The 22,943-nt window shown below is 42.0% G+C and overlaps 1 protein-coding gene across 3 annotated transcripts in view; it reads left to right on the top strand.

The window, feature by feature from the left end:
- Positions 1 to 306: 306 nt before the first annotated feature.
- pikfyve (phosphoinositide kinase, FYVE finger containing) overlaps positions 307 to 22,943 on the top strand; it is a 33,434-nt gene continuing 10,797 nt past the window's right edge. The window contains exons 1-22 of one of the 3 annotated variants that reach the window (XM_078174735.1): positions 307 to 464; positions 3,632 to 3,831; positions 5,891 to 6,058; positions 9,414 to 9,523; positions 9,689 to 9,860; positions 10,373 to 10,580; positions 12,088 to 12,114; positions 12,320 to 12,409; positions 12,500 to 12,656; positions 13,263 to 13,420; positions 15,227 to 15,338; positions 15,508 to 15,655; positions 16,219 to 16,383; positions 16,535 to 16,597; positions 16,692 to 16,821; positions 18,171 to 18,351; positions 18,512 to 18,586; positions 18,721 to 18,828; positions 18,929 to 19,069; positions 19,747 to 19,873; positions 19,952 to 20,808; positions 21,390 to 21,797. In XM_078174735.1, the coding sequence (XP_078030861.1) occupies positions 3,648 to 3,831; positions 5,891 to 6,058; positions 9,414 to 9,523; positions 9,689 to 9,860; positions 10,373 to 10,580; positions 12,088 to 12,114; positions 12,320 to 12,409; positions 12,500 to 12,656; positions 13,263 to 13,420; positions 15,227 to 15,338; positions 15,508 to 15,655; positions 16,219 to 16,383; positions 16,535 to 16,597; positions 16,692 to 16,821; positions 18,171 to 18,351; positions 18,512 to 18,586; positions 18,721 to 18,828; positions 18,929 to 19,069; positions 19,747 to 19,873; positions 19,952 to 20,808; positions 21,390 to 21,797 (3,789 nt within the window). In that variant the 5' untranslated portion in view covers positions 307 to 464; positions 3,632 to 3,647. Of the gene's footprint in view, positions 465 to 966; positions 1,084 to 3,631; positions 3,832 to 5,890; positions 6,059 to 9,413; positions 9,524 to 9,688; positions 9,861 to 10,372; positions 10,581 to 12,087; positions 12,115 to 12,319; positions 12,410 to 12,499; positions 12,657 to 13,262; positions 13,421 to 15,226; positions 15,339 to 15,507; positions 15,656 to 16,218; positions 16,384 to 16,534; positions 16,598 to 16,691; positions 16,822 to 18,170; positions 18,352 to 18,511; positions 18,587 to 18,720; positions 18,829 to 18,928; positions 19,070 to 19,746; positions 19,874 to 19,951; positions 20,809 to 21,389; positions 21,798 to 22,943 lie in introns of those variants that run through there. The other 2 variants (XM_033617524.2, XM_033617526.2) reach the window with 2 other exon arrangements.

Genomic DNA, 22,943 nt, shown 5'->3' with positions numbered 1-22,943 from the left:
TGGGGGGGGGATCAATGAATAAAGAATAAGAATTGTAAAAGAAACTGAGAAAAGTCGACACATCTTTCTTGCAGTCCTGCTAGAGTTCATTTTTTCCAGTGACAAGAAAAACAACTTACATTCATTTATAAACCAGTTACAGGGCTTACTGTTCCTCCAATTGCTACAATGAACATGATATTTACCCATAAGAAGATAGAAGATTATATTTATTATGTCAACATCCCTGCAACACCACTGTGTCCAGATTTCATCCTGTCATGAGAACAGAATGTCTCAATCGAGTTCTCTGTGTTCGACCTCTTCTGCCTTTTCTCCCGATCACAACAGTTGCATTGAGCGCAGGTCTCGATTCGTCAGGGCTGCTCGTGTACGGTGCTCGGCTCCTTCTGCCAGATCTTTTTACAGATGTCTTCGAGGTCGGACTGCTTCAAACATTGATGTCAGATTCACACAGTGAACGGGTAATTCTCATTTCTCGCTGTCACGGCGGTTCAGTCATAGTTCATGCGTCATTTCTTCCAACAATGAGGCTGTTGCAGCTAACCGGCTAGCTAGCTTAGGAGGCTAACGCTAGCTAGCTCGGCTAAACACTTTGTGTTTCAGGGAGCTGCTGCTAATAAAATACACATTCATTATAATCTGCATTAATGTGGCTGTAACTGCTGCATCTAACAAACACGCCGACATGTTAGATAAATCAATGGAAGTGGAATTAGCTGGCAGAGCCTACATTTGAGTGCTAGCTAACAAGCCAGTTTCAGGCTAAGTTTAAGTCAACCTGTTTAAATATTAAACCTCTGCAGTGTCGTAATCTGTCAGCAGGCAAGCAGCGCATCCAAGTGACAGTGACCGCTATCTTGTGTACATTAGCCGTGTGTGATAAAGCTGTGTGATAAGGCTGGAGGGCTTGGTCCTTTGCTGTCAGATGACCAGGGGGTTACAGTAGTCATGCTCCGGCCTGTTATGATCACATGATGAGGTGGGGAATGTGATGCTGCCTGCTACTTCTGCTTTCTTCCCCTTCTTATGATCTAACATGGCATGCATAGCAAACACAAACTCTGTAGCTTTCTTCAAAGGGTAAGTCTACAGTTGATTTGAGGGGGTTTCCCCGTTTTTACACGGTTATTAAATGAACAAGGCAAGACATGTAGGTTTTTGTGATAGCTGTGGGGCAGCGCTGTCAGCCGTCTGTAACTAATCAATCATCCGTTCATATCCTGAGTTCATCTGTTGGGCAGCCCAGCAGTGGTACAGGAAGTACTCAGATTAATAAGTGAAAACATCTGATACCATACTGTAAAAAATGCTCTTAAAAGTTAAACTCTGGCACTGAATTATAACTAAAGTAAGAGTATGTAAGTGAAGTCAGGAAAATGTCTCCTATGATTGTTTTAGTTTTAAAATAATTATTACTCAGGCATTAATATAAAAGCAGCATTTTACCGTTGGAGTGACTGAGGTGGAGCTAATTTCTTTTTCAGGAGATAAGATGAAATAAAATGAGATAAGATTAGGGTTGCAGTGGTCTGAGATTGTCACGGTATAATAACCGTCTTAGAAAGTATCGCAGTATCACGGTATTACAGAGTTATTATTGTACTTTAAAACTTCAATTAAAAGCCTAGTCCCTTTTACTAGCTTGTTGTAGTTCTCAATTAGCAGTTCATTTTTCATTTTTTGTCAGAATCATAGCGGAGCACTTCCACTTAAGCCTAATGGATAGTGATTTTGTTTCAGTATCACAGTTATCGTCAATACCGGTTTATGGCGACACCCCAGGTCTAAACCTTAAATGTTCTTAAAAATAATTGTAAAATATTCAAATAATTCCACAATAGTGTTTTCACTACACGTTTATCGTGGGCAAAAGAGTTCACGTCACGATAATGATATTATGGTGATATCTATGGAAAATTTGAAATAAAAAATGCCATCGGTCAAACTGTACAAAAAAGAGCAGTTGCTTTAATGAATAGTGAACATTTTCAAATATCACTAATATTTCTAAATTTATCGTCAATACCAGTATATCGCAACACCCCTAGTCCAAACCTCAAAACTTTTAAAAATTAATTTCATTTGTTAAAATAATTACAATATAAAGCTGGAGCCATGAAATCTGTTTGCATAAAAAACTTCTGTTAATTTTCTGTTAATCAGCAATCAGTTATTTAACTCATCATATCAGCTCTGCTTGTTTGTATTGCCAGGAACAGTAGTAGTTTAATTTGTGACAAAACGTCATGTTTTATCAGCTCTTTATGTGTTTTGTACGAAAAAGTTTTGATTTGTAAAGTAGTGAAAGCCATTTAATAAATGTAGTGGAGTAAAAAGTACGATATCTCCTTTGAATCTCAGTGGAGTAGCAATAGAGAGTAGCAGGGAAAGAAATAACTCAGGTAAAGTGCAAGTACACTTAACGTATCTGCACTTAAGTACAGTATTTTAATAAATGTGCCACATTCCACCATTTTAATCCAGTGAGCTGATATTACATGGTTTAAATTTTGACTGTAGCAGCAGAATGATTCAAAAACATTTCAGTACAAACTAAAATCTGTTTCCTGTTGAGAAAACAGAAAACTTCAGAATCATGAGAACAAGTGTTTAATTTTTTACAAGTTTTTAATCAGTAAGGTGTCTTATACAGCTAACACCTGATGTTTTAGAAATGTTATTATGGAAAACCTGAAAGGCTTCACAGCAGGTTGCACATTTTGACTTCCTGTTTATGAGCTGGTGGTATTGTATCACAGGGTTTTTACAGCTCATTGGACACTGCTGTGATGACTATCACAGCAGTGTCCCTGGGTGAGCTTATAAAGCTGAAATACCTGTTGTTATGTTTATATCACTGCTGCTGTTTTGTGATTAAAGCTGCCTGCTATTGCATTTCATAAGTAAGTATGAGGTTGAGTTGAGTCTGGTGTATTAACATCCTGTCAGATCCACAGAGATACAAGAGGGCTGAGTGCTTTGGTGAGAAAGTGGTTTATTGTGGTGCTGATTTGACTGAACATGATTTTGATGCTCTGATTAACTGTCACTAAATGTCAGAACAAATCACTGAAAGTCAGTTATCAACATTAGGAAATCAGACATGTTTTATTGCAGAGTAACTTTGCATCCACAGGGATTTGACTTGGTGATGTGATGCATAACATTAAACGTGGTGCAACAATGTAAAGACATGATATAAAATAAAAAGAAAGTAAAGTGTACAGTGGTGCAGGAATGTGCAAATTGTTGTCCAGGGGGTGTAAAAGTTCACAGTTTAATACAGGTACAAAAATATGTGTCAGAGGAGTGATAGTAATGATCGTAGGATGTGTGTTAATGTAATGTATCATGTCAGGAGTGTGTCCGGATCAGAGTCAGTGACATGCACTATGTTATAAACAAACAGCAATGAGTAGTTTCTGTGTATAAAGCAGGTTAGATAAGAGAAACTTCATGCTGATGATGATGATGATGGTGTGGAAACGAGCAAATGAAAACACAGCAGCTGCTGATATTTTTTATCACCATAACTGATGTGATTGCAGAGCTAAAGAGTCCTTACACAACCTAAGAAAATTTGATCAGTTACATGAGGTTAAGCAATAAACATATTTTGCATCTGTAGCAGGAGCAGCAGTGATATGGCTGCTGATGACAAGTCCTCGTCTTCATCCTCAACGGACTGGAGCGTCGAGCCGCCTGTCACCTCGCCCACCAGCCCCTCGCACCTGACGCACTTCAAACCACTGACCCCGGAGCAGGATGAGCCCCCCCTCCGCTCCGCATACAGCTCCTTTGTCAACCTGTTTCGTTTCAACAACAAAGGTCAGGGCTGCCCATCCACACACACACACACGAAAACATGTAGATGTAGTTATGGATATCCATCCATCCATCCAGTCAAACCTCTCCTTTATTCACATAAAGCCTTCAGAAGCTCACTATTGACTGACTCTTTGCATAGGGAAGGGCATTTTGCTTAAACATACTGTAACTGTATTTTACTACACAAACAAGTCAAGACAGGTGGCACCCAGGAATCATGAATGAACTTCATATAACACCAATGCAGCGTTTCTTAAATTCAAAGTCAAAGTTTTACACAAACCAGCAGTGAAGATTGAGGTTTGTTGTCATGACTTCATTTAGGGGGAAAATAGGACCAGACAGGAGGCAATATATCATAAAACAAAAAATATGTTTTTGACTTTAATTTCTGTTCCTTAAAAGTTGGTGAAAAATGACCATAGACAGTGTTTTTCAAACTGAATCATGTTATTAAATCAAAGGTCAGTGTTGTATTTGTTCCATCTTGTTATGAGACGGCTCACTGATTTATAAACTGTTCCAAAGTTCAGATGTGGTGTAAAACACATCAAACATCACAGTGTGTTAAAACCTCTCCTGAGCTGGGTTTCGCTGCACTTTACAGAAGTCGGGGTAATTAAGGAGAGTCTCATGAGGTCATGTGATTGAAATAGTCGTCCAGGAAGCAGTGAGCACATGACTGGTGTGATCATGGTCCCACCTCTGAAGCTCTCTGACTGACACTCCTCCCTCTCTGTGGCAGCTCAGGCCTCACACTGACATCTTACAGATGAGATTAAAGGAGCAGTGCTGCACTTTATTCTAGTTACATTAGAGCAGATAGAAAATGTGTCCATAAAGGATATCATGTCACATTTTACTGTGCGGTATAACTTAATTTAAACTCTTTCGTTGAATGATTTGGACTGCAGCTAACACTGAACTGTTTTTATCCTCAGTTGATCTTTCTTATTGTTTTTAGCATCAAAAATGTTTTTAAAAAAGATGAGTAAATGAACTTCCATCACATACTAGATGCTTTTTTGTCAAAATGCCCAGTTAATTAGCAGTAAAATAAAAATAAATAATAAAAATAAATAAAAATAATAAAAATAAAATAATATATATAAATAATAATAAAAAATAAAAATAATAATTATATCATGAAGCAGAAAGATTTGAGAAGCCATTACAAGCAAACATTTGTATTCTTTATTCTCCAAAGTCCTCAACGTTCTAAGAAAAAAGCACAGTGTTGAAGAGATATACGATAAGAACAGACTCACACGTGTTCTGAGAATTCAACACAAGTGCACTGCTCAATAAAGCCATCACAAAGACACAACAAAAACCGTTGTATCAGCATGTGTTTACTGCTCTTCACTGGCCCCTTACTAATCTCGTACTCGGACAACCACCATCTTTGAACTCAGCCTTTATTTGATCTCATCTTCACATCTCCAGAGTTTTGCGACTGCATCTTGCACAGTTGTGACGCTATCAGCCCGACAAAATCTATGCACAGACAGACAGAAATATAAAGCCCTGGCAAAATACTCCAAACTGCTTTCATGGCAGTTTCTGCTACACTTGGTGTCTCCAGGACCAAGACATGACACTCATGCAGACTTAGAAGGTGAAAGAAATACCTGTTCTGGTGCAAGGTGTGTGAGCGAAGCGAGCTGGGAACACAAGCGCAAACATGTTGGATGGAGCGCAGAGCTGGTTTTATTTTTAAGTTGGAGAGTCGCCTTATGTCTCACCACATCCCATGCCAATTTTGCCCCAGTGCCAGTCACACCATGAGTTTGAAGCATGCAGGACCCAGAATGCAACTGGGTGCTGCTGTGAGCTCGACAATGACGTTTACAGAGTACTCTCTAAAGGAAACTGACCAAGCAGTGAACAACTTAACTGAAGCGAGGTCAAATCTGAGTCGAGCAGGGAAGCAGAGGGAACGACATATCACATTAGCTTTAATTTGTTGAGGCTTTTTTATATCTTAACCACATTTTCTTCTTTACTTTATCTCACTAATGTGTGTGTGTGTTTGTGTGTATGGTATGTGTGTGTTTAGAGGAGGGACGTCCTCCCTCGACGGTTCCAGAGAAGCCAGATGTGCCGTCCCCTTCTCCTCAGTCGGAGAGGAGGAGCTGGTCCTCCAGTCCGACCCACTCTCAGTACGGTTCCAGGACGCACCGGAAACAGCACCCAGACCACCTCAGACGCACCTCCACTGCCTCAGGTAAGACACACACACACACACACACACACACACACACACACAGATGTTGCTATTTGAAGCTTGAGTGTGTTTGATCAGACAGAAAAGTTGTCTTCAGTAAGAAACAGGTTGAAGAAGCTCTCATTATACAGCATCTCTGGTGCTGTTTTTCATGCTTCAACAACTTTTCCAGCTGTTGGGGTGAGGTGTTCTCCAGAATTCTCCAGAATCAGTGATTAATTAATCCTTGTAAATGTTTAAAGCTCTTAAAGTAAACTTATATGTATCGCTTTATATCTGGACTGAATTATTGACATCTTAGTTTTAGTTTAAAAGTCAGTCAGTATTTGCTGTTTTCCTTCTGTTGGCAGATCATATCGGATGATCAATCTGAGGACAATTATTCAATTCCATCTGATATTAAGAATGTCTCTGACATCATTATGAAATCAGGTTGTTTGCTGTCTTTTGCGTCACATTTGTTGATTACATTATCTGGAATGTGAAACTCCTCTGTGAGTTGATTGAAAGCCTCTGTGCTGTGGCGAGTGCACTAATCAGAGTTCACTGATAACACCGAGGACCATGTCTGTTATTAAACTACAGCTCCCTAACTCGCTCTCTGAAAAATAATTAGTTTGTTTCATATTTAACTTTTTTAAATTGGATTATACATATTCCAGATTTAAAGCTGCACGGTGGGACAGATGTGTTTTATTCATGCACTTCATTCTAAAGTTCAGTATTCAGTATCTTTTTGTTGAACATATATTTTTAACATCCAGGTCAGGTATTTGGTAAAAAGACACTTTCATTATTTTCATTAGAAGTTTGCTTAAAGAAACAATCTCTCCAACTTAAATTATACAGTTGGAACAGGGTCACAAATGGAGGTGTGCACCTCTTTTAAATCATCTAGTCTAAACAACATGAAGCCCATCTACAGAGAGGCAACGTCTTATAACCTCTCTGGTCCGGTCAGGTGCTGACAAAGTAAAGTAAAGGACAGGATCAGTTACAAAAACTGCAGAAACACATACATTTTATATGTTAGACCTAAAAGTATTTTTTTCTGCTATACTTTTTGCACATGTTCAGAAAGTTCTGAAATCTCAGGAAGTTTGCAAATGACTCAAACATTTAAATCAACATTTAAAAATATGAATCCATGTCCTCCTGTGTTTTTATTTGTCACTGCCAAGATTTATTTTCATATATAGATTGGCATAACTATGGCGTTTTCAGCAGGGATGAGACTCTAAAAATCATATTGCGCATCAAAATACTGAAGTTGAAGTATTCCTGTATTTATTTACTTGTTTATTTGACAAGGACAAATGCATAAAACACTGCTTCATATGTACAATACAAAGTAGATGCATACAGGTTCATACAGGACCACTGTCCCTGGCTTTGGCTTTTAGAATTAAATCAGGAAGTATAGGAGCACTGATCTTGGAGTAATACAATCAGTAGTCTGAGTGGGCGGAAGTTCGCTGCATAGATCAGCCTCTCATTGGGCAGAACGAGCCACCCGCTGAAGTCCCGCCCTACCACCTCCGGTTGTGTAGCAGTTTTCAACCGTTTTCAACATGTCCTTTACTAACTTTTGCGGTGTTTGATCCTGCGGGGATGTAGCCATTTTTCTGCCATGGTTCGCGTCCTGTAGGCGATATTTTTGTGGGCGTGTTACACCAAAACCTGTTTCCCCCCGGCAATATTTTTGCAAGCGCACCGTTGCTGTGGCACCGCCCAGAACGATTGTGATTGGTTGAAAGAAATACAAGCAGCCGGGGCGTTTTTTTCTCCAATCTCAAAGTGAGAGTCGGCCCAGCCAGACCTCTTTTCTTGAGAAAGGTCTGGTGAGCGAGACTATACAATCAGTAATACAACATAGTCAACGTAAGAAGAGAAACAGTAGAGAAACAAGTGTTTTAAAATCTAAAATAGGGCTACATCTAACATTTTTTTCATTGTTAAGAAAACTGTTGATTATTTTCTCCAATAATGGATAAATGTTTGGTTTATAAAATGTCAGAAAATGCTGAAAAATTTCGACCAGTGTTTCCCAGAGCCCGAGAGAACGTCTTCAAACGTCTTTTTTTTTTTTTTGTCCACAACCGAAAGATATTCAGTTTACTGTCAAGAGTGGAGGAAATAAATCAGAACATATTCACAATTAAAAAGCTAAATTCAAAGAACTTTGACTATTTTGTTTCTTTAAAAACTACTCAAACAAATTAATTGATTATCCAGTTAGTTGGTGATTAATCTAACAGTTGACAACTTATAGGTTCATTGATTAATTGCTTTATCATTGCATGTAATTGTATGAAAAGTAGTGCTACATAATATGCGAAAAAAAAATTATTTTTCAATTATTTTTGACAGATGCTGGTGGTAATTTTTGCACATCATGTTCATGTCTGGAATGTGATTTGTGGGCCGGTGCTTCGTCTATAATGTTATGTGGTGACACATTTTACCTCTATCAAAACAATTGCAGGTCCTGTGATTTGGATGTTGCAATTGGCGATATTGTGATGTAATATTTCAATAAATTGTGCAGCCCTAATGAAAAGCGTTAGACGTCAGATAAACTTAAATGTTGGTATTTATTCACATGAAGAGAAAAATTCTGTTTGCATTTCATATTTTACTTCTTATATAATTTACAGAAGAAAGAAGCAGACACTTGTGGGACTCAAAAACAAACTGAATATGATGTTTGGGGTTTTAAAGATACTTGTTGAATGAGTGAATGATCAGGCTGTAACATCCGCTCTCATGTCTTTTCTGATTCCAGTGGATTGGCCAGGTGAGGGTTTTCTGTGTGGTTTCACTAAAGATGCTTTTAGCTTGACTTTAACAACTCGGTCTGAACGAGCAACCTGACACAAACTGATTTGTGTGTCTGAGTGCATGCGAGTGTCTGCGTGTGTTTTGATATTTGCATTTTTCTATGAGGCGCTTTGGTTTGTTTGCTCTAATGTTTTCCACTCAGGTACTAATAATAACTGGAATGATGTTTGTCATCGTGAATGACTTAAAGCTAACATTTATATTCAACATGTTTTTGTTTCTCAGTTCTTTTTATTGATCGCATCATGTGTTATTTTACACATTTGCAACATATAAGGAAATTATTTATAAGGCGTTGAAGTGCATTGTCAAATGTTTGTCACGTAGCTGTCATTAAATACATTCTGATATAAAGGAATTGAATTGTTATCACTTTACATTCAGTATATTTAAAAAAGGCATATTTGACAATGCAGCAGCAGCAGGCTGGATTGAAAGAACATGTTAACTGTTTTCAGTTCTTGTGTTTATGTGTGTTCTGTGTGTGTGCTTCTGTCTACATGCGTGCCTTCAGACGGCAGCAGGAAATCAGACACCCCTCTCAGTAATCATGACCCCCGCACAGCTGTGCAACTTCGCACTGCACTGAAGAGGCTGAAGGAAATAATGGAGGGGAAGAGCCAGGTATTCACACCCATCTCCACCTTTACAAACACTTTCTCTGCTGAGAACATTTTAAACAGAAATATTTTTAGCCACGGCACGTTGGAAGCCTTTAGTGAGCTGAACCCACACAGTTCCTCTTTGTGGATAAAAGCGTTCTGCTCTGGTTTCTTTTTCCCCTTTCAGGACAGCGATCTGAAGCAGTACTGGATGCCAGATAGCCAGTGTAAAGAGTGTTACGACTGCAATGAGAAGTTCACAACGTTCCGCCGCCGCCATCACTGCAGACTGTGTGGCCAGATCTTCTGCAGTCGCTGCTGCAACCAGGAAATCCCTGGAAAGTTCATGGGCTACACGGGTAAGTGACATACTCACGATTACTTAATGGCTGGGGAAACAAAACAAGGTTAATTCCTGTTGCCTGTTACATAATTTGTCGACTAAGAATAATGCACAGTTCCTTTATTTAATCCAACAAGCGTGAAATCACAGTCGCTGCGATCTCTGTGCCAAGTTTTAGTCTTTAAGGGTAAAAACTGTGGCTGTCAAAAGGTGGGGAGATGTTGGTGGCCAAGCCACAGAGCTGCTGGTCGCTTTCAAGTAGGTTTGTTTTTATGACCGATTGAGGCAGAGTATGTACTTATGTGTCCATCCTGAGCATGGCCTCACAGGAAGTCCTGTAGGCCTACTTCAATAAAGCTTGTACCCTCTGCAGTCGAGGTTATTAAAGGCTCAGACATCTATTGAAGACTTTACTAGCTGTGAACTTATCATCACCTGGTCAGATTTGTTACATTGTGCAGTGAAAAACACTTAAAAACACTCCTCCTGTCCTTCATCGTCTCTTGGATTTCCCCTCCCTGATCCCAGGAGACCTGCGGGCCTGTACATACTGCCGTAAGATAGCGCTAAGCTACGCTCACTCCGCTGACTCGGGCTCCATTGGAGAGGACCTGAGTGCCTTGTCAGACTCTCCCTGCTCCGTGTGTGTGTTGGAGCCCAGTGAGCCTCGGACTCCTGTGGGTGGGCGTAAGGCCAGCAGGAACATCTTCCTGGAGGAAGACCTGACCTGGCAGAGGTGAACACACAGAGACACACACACAAACACACGCAGCAGCCTTGTAAAGTCAGATTTGAACAACGTACGTATGTACCCTAAAATAATCGAGGTAAAGTGGAATTAGACCCTGCCCTCTAGCATTTACAAGTGGTCTTATCATTTTCCACAGTTACTTGGTTGCTCCATCGTCCGCCATATCTGCTCCTGGGATAGCAAGACACTAAACTTCCACATCGTCAACTTCAGCTTCACTCCCACCATTTTTACCTTTCACAATAAAAGCCCTTGGCATACACACTGCCTCACTGCTTAGAGGGAACTTAACTCAACTCAGAACATTTTGCTAAGAGTCAACGCAACAAAATATTTTACAGTAACTGCAGAAATCTGACACTGATACTGTTTAGTAATTGGGCATATGTACTGATAGCTACTGGGCAAAACAAAAGCACTATCCTAGGTTTCATTACTGCCCACGTCAGAAGGTCAAAGGGCCAAACGCACCGTTATGACATCCAGCTTCTCGCTAGCATGCTCACTAGTCACGTTTGAAGTTGTGACGGTACAACTGGAGATACTGCTATCAGCAGAAATTAAGACATCTCCTTCCATAGGAGAAAAAGACACGCAACACTTCATCCAACTCATTATAAGATGGGCAACTTATAAAGCATTAGCCCCATGTCACAGGGACGCAACGTACACTTGCATTTATCGCTGTTGACTTGTGAGCCGATCACTTGAGATGCATTTTAATACCAGGTTTAAACAGGCTCAAAGAGAGGGCTGCTGATGGAGTGAGTGTCACGCATCATGCTGTGTGTGTACAAACAACCAAAATCCTGATTTTGTATTTTACATATTGTTTGCTGTTGTACAGATTTGTTCCTTTGACATGTTCTGATTTTGCTTGCGATGGAAACACACTGCCCTAGTTTATATTTTCCTCCCTCTTCAGTCTGTGCTTGCTCTTTTTCCATCTTGATTATCTACTGTTAAAAATGTGTGTTAGTGTGTGTGTGTGCTTTGTATGTCCTGTACCCTGTGCATGGTCAAGGCTCATGAAACATAATCATATCACATCATGTTAGACATGCAGCATCTGCATCAGTCGGCCCTGACTAAGAGGAATTAAGTGCAACAAATAAGAAGTAAAGAAAACATAAGACTGTCTCTGCAGCATGTGATCTGACAGGGCCAATAACACAGTGTGGAAAACTGTCTCTAATTAATTAATTAATAACTTCAAAGAAGAAACGAGGGCACATCTAATTTAGGAGGCTTTAGTAAAGCATGACTGTTTGGCCACGAGGACTGCTCTCATCCTCTTCTTTTAAGTTACTTTTTAACTCAATGTTAATGGACTTTAAAAAAAAAAAAAGATTTCATTAACCATGCACACAACAGGCTAAAATAAATGTTCTTTGGTGCTTGTTTTTGCTGCTGTTGTTGTGATTCGTTGTGCTTTCCTGCTCATTTTCTCTGCCTCAAAGACAATCTGTTTCCTCTCTCTCTCCTGGCATAGAAAAACTCCTATTGGGATGAGAAAGAAGTGAGTCTTGCTGTTTGTTTTATTCATTTTTCACATCTGTCTGAGCTCAAGCTGTCTGTCAGTAAAAGCTTTCTAGGTGTGTAAAAAATAGTCTTCTGCATGCTCAAATTCACTGATCATAAATTAGACGTGCTAACATAGAGAAGTGTGAAGATAACCACAGAACAATTATAAATCAAAGTTTCTCTGTGTGTGTGTTCGTCAGTATGATTCACCAGGAGCAGCAGAACAGCGGCCTGACTTCCAGACTCACGACGCTACAAGAAGACGTTGGCAAATCACCGGCCAGGAAGAGGTCACTCACTTTGCTTTGTAAAGTACAGTGTGTTCCAGCTGCAGTGAGTGAAGCCAGCAGAGTGAACCGTCCTTGTTTGTGTCCTCTCAGGTCGGCCAGTGTGACCAACATGTCACTGGACCGCTCTGGATCCTCCATGGTGCCCTCCTACGACAGCTCGGTCAGTCCACCGACCAGCCGGGCCATGTCGGGCACCAAGAGTGGCACCAAGCTGGACCACAGCGAGGAGGAGAGGAAGATCCTACTGGTGATTGCCTGATTCTTTCCTTTTCACTCCAGCCAGTGTTACTTCCTGTTTTTCAGTTAATGTTCTCTGTCACACAGATTAACAGCTGAATGTAGTCCATTACCATGACAACCAGATTACTGTCCAAGTATACGTGTCAAAACAGTAGCATGGATGTTAGCACGCATGACGATAGCAGTCACTTTAACATAAGTTATGAGGATTTTTCTCCAGTGCCCTGAGGTCCCCATCAACCAGCAAAAGTCCGGACTTTAGCTCTACCTGCAAACGAGTAGGGAGCTCGGGGCGCTGGCGCCACAGGAGTAAGCCAAACGTGATTCATCTGCACACACTGCGATGACACAGATCTGGTTGAAAATCTGCAAACTTTCCCTTTGCACACTTCACTGTAGACGTCAGACGTTAACTTACCCATATGACACAAACTCTGTGAAAAAGTTGAAGCTTCACGGGGCAGCACTGGGTCCGCAACAGAAACAATCCTAAAACCAAAGTTCACCATCTTGTTTTGCCTCTGACACATTTATCCTGTGATCTGTTCATCCAGTCTGAAAAGAGGAACAAACCTAATCGTTCCCATTATTAAACATTCCTGACACCCTGCAGGACTCGTCGCAGCTGAAGGACCTGTGGAAGAAAATCTGCCACAACAACACAGGGATGGAGTTCCAGGACCACAGATACTGGCTGAGGACCTACCCCAACTGCATTGTGGGAAAAGAGCTTGTCAACTGGCTGCTGAGGAATGGCACCATCTCCACCAGGTAACATCTTACTGGGCTGTTCTTTTCTGTGCAGAGAGTTGCTTTCCTGTACGTCCACACCTACAGTATCTCCACACTTTGTTTGAGCACTGTGCCAGAGCTGGAGAAAGGTCTGACTAAAAACATCATAATTCTTCTTTAAACCATAAACTGTTTATAAAGATGGACGACGGGTCTTTACTTACCATCATTGTACAGAGCTGAAGCCAGAATACAGATAGGCTGCTGCCATCTTGTGCTCGTGCTATTATTTGGAGGCCAGAGTCGGCGCAGTAGCGATCTCTGCTGTGTTGAGTTACTGCCCAAATACCAGTCCCACCTAATGGCGAGCACACCGACTGACGCACATAGCTGTTAATCATGATGCCAAACCCTTTTTTATAGCATCAAACAGCTAATTAAAACAAAACTTAAAAGAAAATCAAACACTTGAACAAACATCAGCGGGATAAGAACTACCTAAAATGACAGAAACAATCTTTGGGAAAAATTTGATGTGTACTTGGAGTTTGTAGTTTGGCCCATGCTCATCCGCTAACATGGAGGGGGAGGGCTTTATGACCTGTACTGCAGCCAGCCACCAGGGAGCGATCAAGATGTTTTGGCTTCACTTTTGGGGAGCTGTCACGTCATCCATCTTTATTTCACAGTCTTTGCTTTAAATCACACATGACTTGGGCAGCTCTAAGCTCAGGATGCAGCGATGGTGGCCTCACAAAATAATGTCGGAAGACAGCAGGAGGTGAGAAGATCCTTCAGAAATAGGCAACAAATGGCAGGTTTAGGCTGCTTTAACACCAAAGCAGGCACTGAAAATGGTCATTTGAATATGGGAAGTGCATCTGAGCTGCGGTGGTGAAGCCTCAGATGATGGCCAAAAAAAATTGTTTTTAAAGGCAGTGCTGCTGCGAGAAGTTGTAGTGTAATGCAGTCTGACGTCACGTTTCATGTGCTAATCACGTAACCAGAAAGTAGACTGGAAGACACCCCACAGGAACAAGTAACAGTAATGTGAGTGAATAAAAGGAATGAAGTGTGTATTAACAGCGTGTGTGTGTGTGTGTGTTATCCTACAAAGGAGAGCGCTCGGTTTGTTTGTCTCGAACGTGTGATATTTTTGACAATCAACAGGAGCCAACAAAGACAAATACTCAGTTGCTGTGATGAGGACATTTCTCTCCACCTTTCACTCCTCCACAAACGGTGCATTAGTAACACTCTGACACCGCCACACAACCCTGCCACTAATGGCCTCACCTCCTGATTTGGTGTGAAAGCAGTACATCCTGTGAGTCAGAGCACTTCCCTGTGCAGAGAGTTGATTCAGATATGGGCTCATCCTTTCTATCACATCTGCTCTTTTTAACTTGGACACAGTTTTCTGATTTTGTAGAATGTCTTCAATCTAATAAGCCTTAGAGTTACGAAGAGGGTTAGAGAAACTAATTTTAGTCTTTATGTTAAAACTTGAATAACAATAAAATGATAGTTCTAAAAAGTAAAAAAACATTTTATAGCTTCGTCCGACTGGTTGAGGATCTTTCTTTTTGTTGTTGATGAGTTAGATGTAAATATATTTTCTCTGATGCTGTGTTAACAAATGAACTTGATCTAAGCGCAGGAACATTGTGCAAACATGCAAATCAAACTGCAGCTGAAAGTGAATCTGTGTGTAGATGGCTACTGTTTTCTCTGTCTCAGTCCTTCCTGCTGCCACGGTGACTCCATGTCAAAGTCTGAAGCTGCTCTTAATCTAGTCTCTTCCTGTTACACCCTCCTTCCCATCCTGATGCTTCTGTGTTGCAGGGCCCAGGCTATTGCCATAGGCCAGGCGTTAGTGGACGGTCGCTGGCTGGATTGTGTCACACACCATGACCAGCTGTTTCGGGATGAGTATGCTCTCTACCGCCCCCTCCAGGTAACCACTTATTTCACCCTGGGAAACAGCTGTTTAATGCAGTCCACATCTCCACAGCGTACTCGAACAAATCATGTGTTGACATTGATTGATTCAGCGGCATCCTCTGATGACACCTGAGGACATGTCACTTGTAGCTCGTGATGACGTCTTTCTGTCTGGTCTCCAGAGTACAGAGTTCTCAGAAACACCGTCTCCAGACAGCGACAGCGTGAACTCTGTGGAGGGACATTCAGAGCCGTCCTGGTTCAAGGACATCAAGTTTGATGACAGCGACACCGAGCAGCTCGCAGATGAGACGGAGTACAACATGCCCAGTATGTGTCACACGTTATTAATAAAACATTTTGTTTCACACCTGCAGCCTCTTTGGCTTGGATCAGTCCTCTTTGCACAGGCTGCCTTCAGTTAGCTGTGTTTGGTTTCCAGTGGTGGAATGTAACTAAGTACTTTTACTCAAGTACAAATGTGATGTACTTTTACTTTATACTTGAGTCTCTTTTCTTTTTTTCTCAGGCCACATTTTACCTCCTCTCCACCACATTTCAGAGGGAAATACTGTATTTTTACTCCACTACATTTATCTGACAGCTTTAGTTCCTTTACAAAGTGAGGTTTTTACACAGTAAGCGTACAAAGTAGAACTCTTCACAGGTCCCAAATGATGGACTTGAACCCTAATGGACCTGTGAAATTTGTTCTGAGATCAGATTATTTTTAAACATAGAGATTCAGATCTTTAATTTAAGCGTCTCACACCAAAGGATGCCCGGTATGAGTACTTTTACTTTAGTAAAGCATCTGAATACTTTGTCAGCCTCTGTCGGTTTCTGTGAATTAAAATCCCGGCTGCAGCTGACTTATGTGTCTCTCTGTCCAGACTCTGCCAGCCCCAGCAAGAGAACATCTGTCAGCAGCTTCCAGTCCGTGGTTGACAGTGACTCTGCTGCTTCCATTAACCTCAACATGGAGCAAAACAACGTCAACTTCCACATCAAGAAACAGTCCAAGTATCCGCACGTGCCCACTGGCGCTGAGCAGAAAGGTAAACATTAACACACGCAGAATATAATTACACAAACAAACATATCAGAGAAAAAGAATCACATGATCTGATCTTCAACATTACAAACCAACTCAACACTTAAAGGTACAACACTTGTCGTGTATCTGACGAGCTCTCTGTTATCTTTCAGCTGAGTTTCTTTTGTCTGAGGATGGAGGTCAGAACATTGTCATCAGTGATGCCTTCATCAAAGGTAAGAGCTCTGCACTTCCTTATCGATTTCATTAGACAACAAGCTGAACCTCCCTCATTAAGCAAACCTGCTTCCTCCTCCTGACTTCCTGCAGAGTCTCTATTCAACCGTCGTGTGGAGGAAAAGGCCAAAGAGATGCTGTTCACTCCGCTGGGTTGGCACCACAGCTCTTTAGATCAGCTGCGAGAGGAGAACGGAGAGAAGAAGGCCATGGAGAGGCTGCTGTGAGTGGAGACAGTTATACCTCTGTTTGTCTCCAGTGTCATTATACATCATGTTAGCGGTCCGTGTGGGCTGTGAGAACTTATCATGTTCACTTTCATCTACTGATTCAATCAACAAACTTTATTTGTACAGCACCTTACACACAGGTCAGTGCAGTTCAAAGTGCTTCAAAGATGACTGACAAGCCGATAATAACACAAGTGTAGACCCCTAGAAAAATGTAATAAGATACATATATATTTTTTAAAGATTATTTTGGGGCTTTTTGCCTTAAATGACATGACAGTTGGAAGTGGGAAGAGGGGAGAGAGAAGGGACGACATGCAGCAAAGGGCCCAAGCTGGAATCAAACCTGCAGCCACTGCAGCAGAACAGGGCCTTTGTACATGGGACACCTGCTCTTCCCACTGAGCTACTAGGTGCCCCAATAAAACAGACTGAAAAAGCTTTAATAACAGTAATTATAGTAAAAAAAAAAAGTTTTGTTTAAAGAACTCGATAAGATAGATTTAAAAGCTTCAATAAATTAATTATAATAATCATTTCCCACATAGTTTATACAATGTCAGAAATAGTAAAAAAGTTCTCATTACAGTTTCCCACTGCACAAGATGATTTCTCCAAATTCATTGTTTTATCTGATGATAAGTCCATAACCCAAAGGTAATTCAATTTAAAGTGTCAGAACATTAAAAAAAAAGCATCAAACATTTGCTACAAACAAGTGAATTTTCCCTCTGTAAAATAAATAACGTTCGTCTTCTCTTACCTTTGCTTAATAAATGATTTAAAGTGTCAGACTAATAAGTCGACCAATCGTTTCAGCACTTTCATTTAGAGGAACGTACTCACTGATGTTTGTGGAGACTAGATGAAGCAAAATGTGAAAAATCTCCAGTGTCCAAGTTTATTCTGGACATGCTCAAGGATCATTGTTTGGATTTAGGAGCATCTAATTCATAGAATATATATATATATATATATATATATACACATAAAACATAAGATTCATAACTATGTTTATTAGTTTTGAATTACCTGAAACTGATCCTTTCTCCAGCAAACTTGGCGCACATATGCAGGTTTTTTAAAAGTGAGAAAAGCCGTTAAGTACAGTGATACACTCCTCTCCAAACACTCGTAGCCCAGATCATGTAAACAGCTCTGCAGTAGACGAGCACTGCCTTTGAACGTGATATCTCAACACTGCCATAAGGGATGTCTTTCCAATTTGGCACAATGCTCCACTTGGACTCAGCAATGAACTGATTAGAATTTAGTGGAGGAATGTTGAGCTCACGTCGTCAGGATGGTCTTACCAGGCCTCTAACCATCCACCTCTCTGCAGCTCTGCCAACCACAGCCACATGATGGCGCTGCTGCAGCAGCTGCTCTACAGCGAGTCTCTGTCTCTGTCCTGGAGGGACATCATCGTCCCCGTGGTTCGTCAGGTCGTCCAGACAGTGCGGCCTGACGTTCGCAACTGCGATGACGACATGGACATCCGCCAGCTGGTCCACATCAAGAAGGTCAGACACAGGATCATCACATCAGTCAAACTGTGGTTATGTGTCACTCTCTGGAGATTATACACATTCATTTAACTGTGCACAGAAACTAAAATTAGCTGATTACACTTTGTTCTTCAGGTGGTTTCAGAAATATAACTGAATCTCATTTGTGCTTCAGATTTCTGGAGGCAGAAAGTTTGACTCGACGGTGGTGAACGGCTTCGTATGCACTAAGAACATCGCCCACAAGAAGGTCAGGTCAAGTTCTTCCCTTTCACATTAGTTTCCCTTTTTGAAATTAGCAAAAATACTGAGTATATTGGTAGTTAAAACTATCAGTATATTGTGTTGGAGGTGTTGATACTAACTGGAAACCTGATGTTACAGATGAACCCCTACATCAAGAACCCCAAAATCCTGCTGCTGAAGTGCTCCATAGAGTATCTGTACAGAGAGGAGACCAAGTTCTCCTGCATCGACCCCATCGTGCTGCAGGTCAGAGCATCACTCTCTTTACATTTAACCCTTTTTACCTGATGGCAGCTGCATTTGCTTCAGTTACCTGAATCTAAGATTTTTTGTTAATGTCCCTCAGGAGCGAGAGTTTTTGAAGAACTATGTGCAGCGCATCGTAGACGTGCGTCCAACCCTGGTGCTGGTGGAGAAGACTGTGTCTCGTATCGCTCAGGACATGCTGCTGGAGCACGGCATCACGCTGGTCATCAACGTCAAACCGGTCAGTATAGTATTAGTTTGTCAGTTTTTGCATAAAGCATAACAGTTTTGAATTTTTGTTAACATTTAGAGATCTTTGAATAACGTTTTCTACAGACGGAGTTTAAAGGAGTTTTCAATCTGTCGGTCTTTCAAATGAAACTAGAGCTGGAAAATGATTTAGATATCTAAATCTTATTTCTGCACAGAGCATCAACAGAGAGGCCGAGGGAGGCATGGAGACAGAGACACTTTGTCCTCGTTACATACATCTTGTTTGTAAAACGTCTGTGTTGTCGCTGCATTTTGTAAACCCATCTGTCGCCTGCATCCAGGCGCTGTCTCAGTGTCTCACATTAGACTACAACTGCCAAGAAGAATGGTGATGATCCACCTCACACACAGACTAGCAAACGAACACTCACCTGACAAAATAAAGCAGCTCTGTCTCCCACACATGCAGGGCGGTGCTGTACTGCACATGTGCTGCGGCCATTTCATTCAGCTCACAGACCAGTGTCTCACTGTAGACTAATGAACAGACAGATTAAACAGAGGAGCAGCTCTGTGTTTCTTTGAGTGTTGCTGGAGGACACTAAGAGCATATTAAACAGCATAGTAAACAAGTTTTAAAAACACTAAGAGTTCAAATAACTTAATATGTTGTCAGTGTTAAAAGCTTTTACTCTTTCTTTTTAGCAAGTCTTGGACCGGGTGAGTCGTATGACCCAGGGAGACCTGGTCATGTCCATGGACCAGCTCCTCACCAAACCTCGTCTGGGAACCTGCCACAAGTTCTACATGCAGCCCTTCACCCTGGCCAACAGTAAGAAACACACCTCCACTCTCAGTGTGAGAAAACTCTGTAGAATAAATCCTGATATGTTTTCACCTGTCTTTCCAGACGAAGCGAAGACCCTGATGTTCTTCGAGGGCTGTCCTCCTCATCTCGGATGCTCCATCAAGCTGCGTGGAGCTTCAGAGTACGAGCTGGCCCGGGTGAAGGAGATCATCATGCTCATGGTGTGTGTGGCCTACCACTCCCAGCTGGAGATCTCTTTCCTCATGGACGAGTTTGCCATGCCGCCCAGCTTGGCCCAGAGCACCTCGTTCCCCTGTCTGCTGGAGGGCGCCTCCACAGAGGAGGAGGATGGAGAGATGAGAGGGAAAGAGACAAATGGAGACAGAGAGGAGAAGACTGCAGGGAGCGAAGACTCTGCACAGGGAGGACAACCTGAGGAAGAATGCGGAAAGGAGGAGGAGTCCAAAAACGGAGAAACAGACACTCTCCAAGAAAAGCAGAACCCCAACACACCCTCCGCTGTCCAAGAGGAGGAGGCTGTTAACAGAGAGACAATGACCTCCTCGCCATTTTCTAGTACCCTCGCACCACCTCTGTCTGTCTCTCCTCCGTTCCTCATGGAGGACGACCAGGAGATGAGCTCGGACACTCTCGTCGGAGCATCTGAGGGGGAGATGGGGGAAGAGGTAAGCCTGGTGAAGGAGGAGGATGAAGGGGACGGTTCAGAGACGACAACGACTCCCAGGCTGTTCCGAGACCCTCTGCAGGATGACACGGGGATGTTTGTGGCCGAACAGGTGGCTTCATCTGACGACCGTCTCAAGTCCATCACTGCTGTCTTCAAGCAAGAGCTCAAGGACATCATCCTGTGCATCTCGCCCTTCATCACATTTAGAGAACCATTTCTTCTCACACCTGCTGGCATGCACTGTCCCAGCAGGGATTACTTCCCCGAACAGGTACTGAGCTTCATGTTGTCTGTTCTGTTTACATTTACTCAAAGGATGAGTTCAGTTTGTTTCAACCTGGACACTGTTTTCATGTTATTGTGTCTGAGTGTCTAATGGGAACAGCAGTTTTTGAGTCTGGTCCAGTATTGAGCGAGAGCGCTTCAGCCAGCAGCCACATGTTCACACAGTCTATATATGTCCACTAAAAGTGTTTGTTTTTGTCACTGACAGGCTCAGATTGTTCTAAGTGTCCGTGATAATCCGACGATAATGTACTTGATTATCGCCTCAGTTAGTCAGAAAATATTTCATCCCAGTTTCTCAGCGTCCAAGGGAACTCTTCAGATGTCTTGTTCTGTCTGACCATGGGTCCAAAACTCAGAAATATTCCATTTCCAGTGACATAAAACAGAAATAAGTAGAGAATCTTGATATTTGAGAGGATGAAAACAGCATATTTTGGCTTTATAGCTTTTAAAATGACTTCAACAATTAATCAGTTACCAAAATGTGTATTTCAGTATGAATGGCTGCGGCTCTAGACTGTGATTATTTGTACAATGCTTACCTGTGTTTTCCCTGTCCTGTAGGTCTACCTATCTCCTCTCCTCAACAAGGACTTCAAAGAACTGGACGGGCGCAGAAAGCGGCAGCTCCTTAAAGACTCTGCCCCCTCCTCTTTGGTTAGCGGACAGACCAACGGCACCCCGCAGCCGAAGCCCATCGATGTCCTGCCCTCCCACAGTCTCACCAGCACCCGCATCATAGAGCAGCTGAGCGGCAGCCAGGATCTGGCCAAGATGCTGGCAGACTACAGAGCAAAGGGAGGTCGTATTCGACAGAGAGAAGTTACCACTGACCTCTTCGGCAGCGCCGGCGCTGCAGCTCCTGTCACAGCCCAGAGCAAGGCGGCGGACGCACCAGTGAAGGCACCGGTGAAGGCTGACAGCGAAGAGGAGAAGACAAGTAAACTGAATGACATGAGCTGGGCCCCCAAGGTGATGTAACAGCTTCTCACAAACAAACAAAGGCTTACATGCTGTTAATCACCAGAACAAATTGTGAATATCATTTCCTCACTCAAACATCTGAAAAGAAGATTTTTGCAACATTTTGAAACTTGAGGTTCTGAAGGACAGGGGTGATGTGAATGGGTGAGCAGACGGGCAGCAGAGTTCTAGATGTACTGGAGTTTATTTAGGAGTTTGTAAAGAATGCTGTTACAGTAGTCAGTTCTGGATGTAATGAAGGCATGGATGAGAGTTTCAGCAGCAGTGGGGGAGAGCGATGTCTTTTAGGTGGAAGAAGGCAGTACTGGTGATGTGATTGACGTGTTTTTCAAAAGAGAGCTTGTTGTCGAAAAAAGAATGTAGAGTGGAATTGTCAGTGGTGAGGCAGAAGTTGTGAGAGGTTTTGGTGAGGGATTTGGGACCGATGATGATCATGTCTGATTTTTCACAGTTCAGTTTGAGGAAGCTGGCTTGCATCCAGGACTTAATGTTGTTGAGGTAGGTGTCAGAGTGTACTGAGTTTCAGTGGTGATGGATGTAATGGAGATGTAGAGCTGGATTTCATCAGCGTAGCAGTGGAAGTTGAAACCATGGCTGCAAATGATTTTGCCAGGGGGGAGCATGTAAAGGATGAATAGGAGGGGACCAAGCACCGAACCCTGGGGGACGCCTTGGGACAGATGAGCAAAGGAGGAATTGCAATTGTTGATATTGCAGTACTGGCTGAGGGAAGATTCAAGATGGGAAATGAGAATTGCGTGGTTGATTGTGTCAAAGGCTGCTGTGAGGTCAAGAAGGATGAGAATTGAGAGGTGACCGGAGTCTGAGGAGAGGAGGAGATCATTGGTGACTTTGAGGAGGGCGGTGTCTGTGCTGAATATTTACATGACATACTGAAAGGCGGTTCAGTTTCCTGAACAGTGGAACAGAGGGCTATGTATTTGCCCAAACAATATTACCATAAGTCAAATAGGGATAAATAATATAAAGTTAATAAACCTGAAACATTTACAAAACTTCGTAATTTATAATTCGTGTCCTCAGCACCACATTTTACCACGACACACACAGACTCACAAGGTGAAAACAATACCAGCCGTAGCAACGTTTTTGTGGCTGGTTAAAACAACTGTG

Source organism: Epinephelus lanceolatus, chromosome 14 (assembly GCF_041903045.1).
Source record: "Epinephelus lanceolatus isolate andai-2023 chromosome 14, ASM4190304v1, whole genome shotgun sequence".
NCBI classification, from domain to species: Eukaryota; Metazoa; Chordata; class Actinopteri; order Perciformes; family Serranidae; genus Epinephelus; species Epinephelus lanceolatus.
Note: the sequence above shows the minus strand (reverse complement) of the source record. Positions and strands in the feature narration are given on the sequence as shown.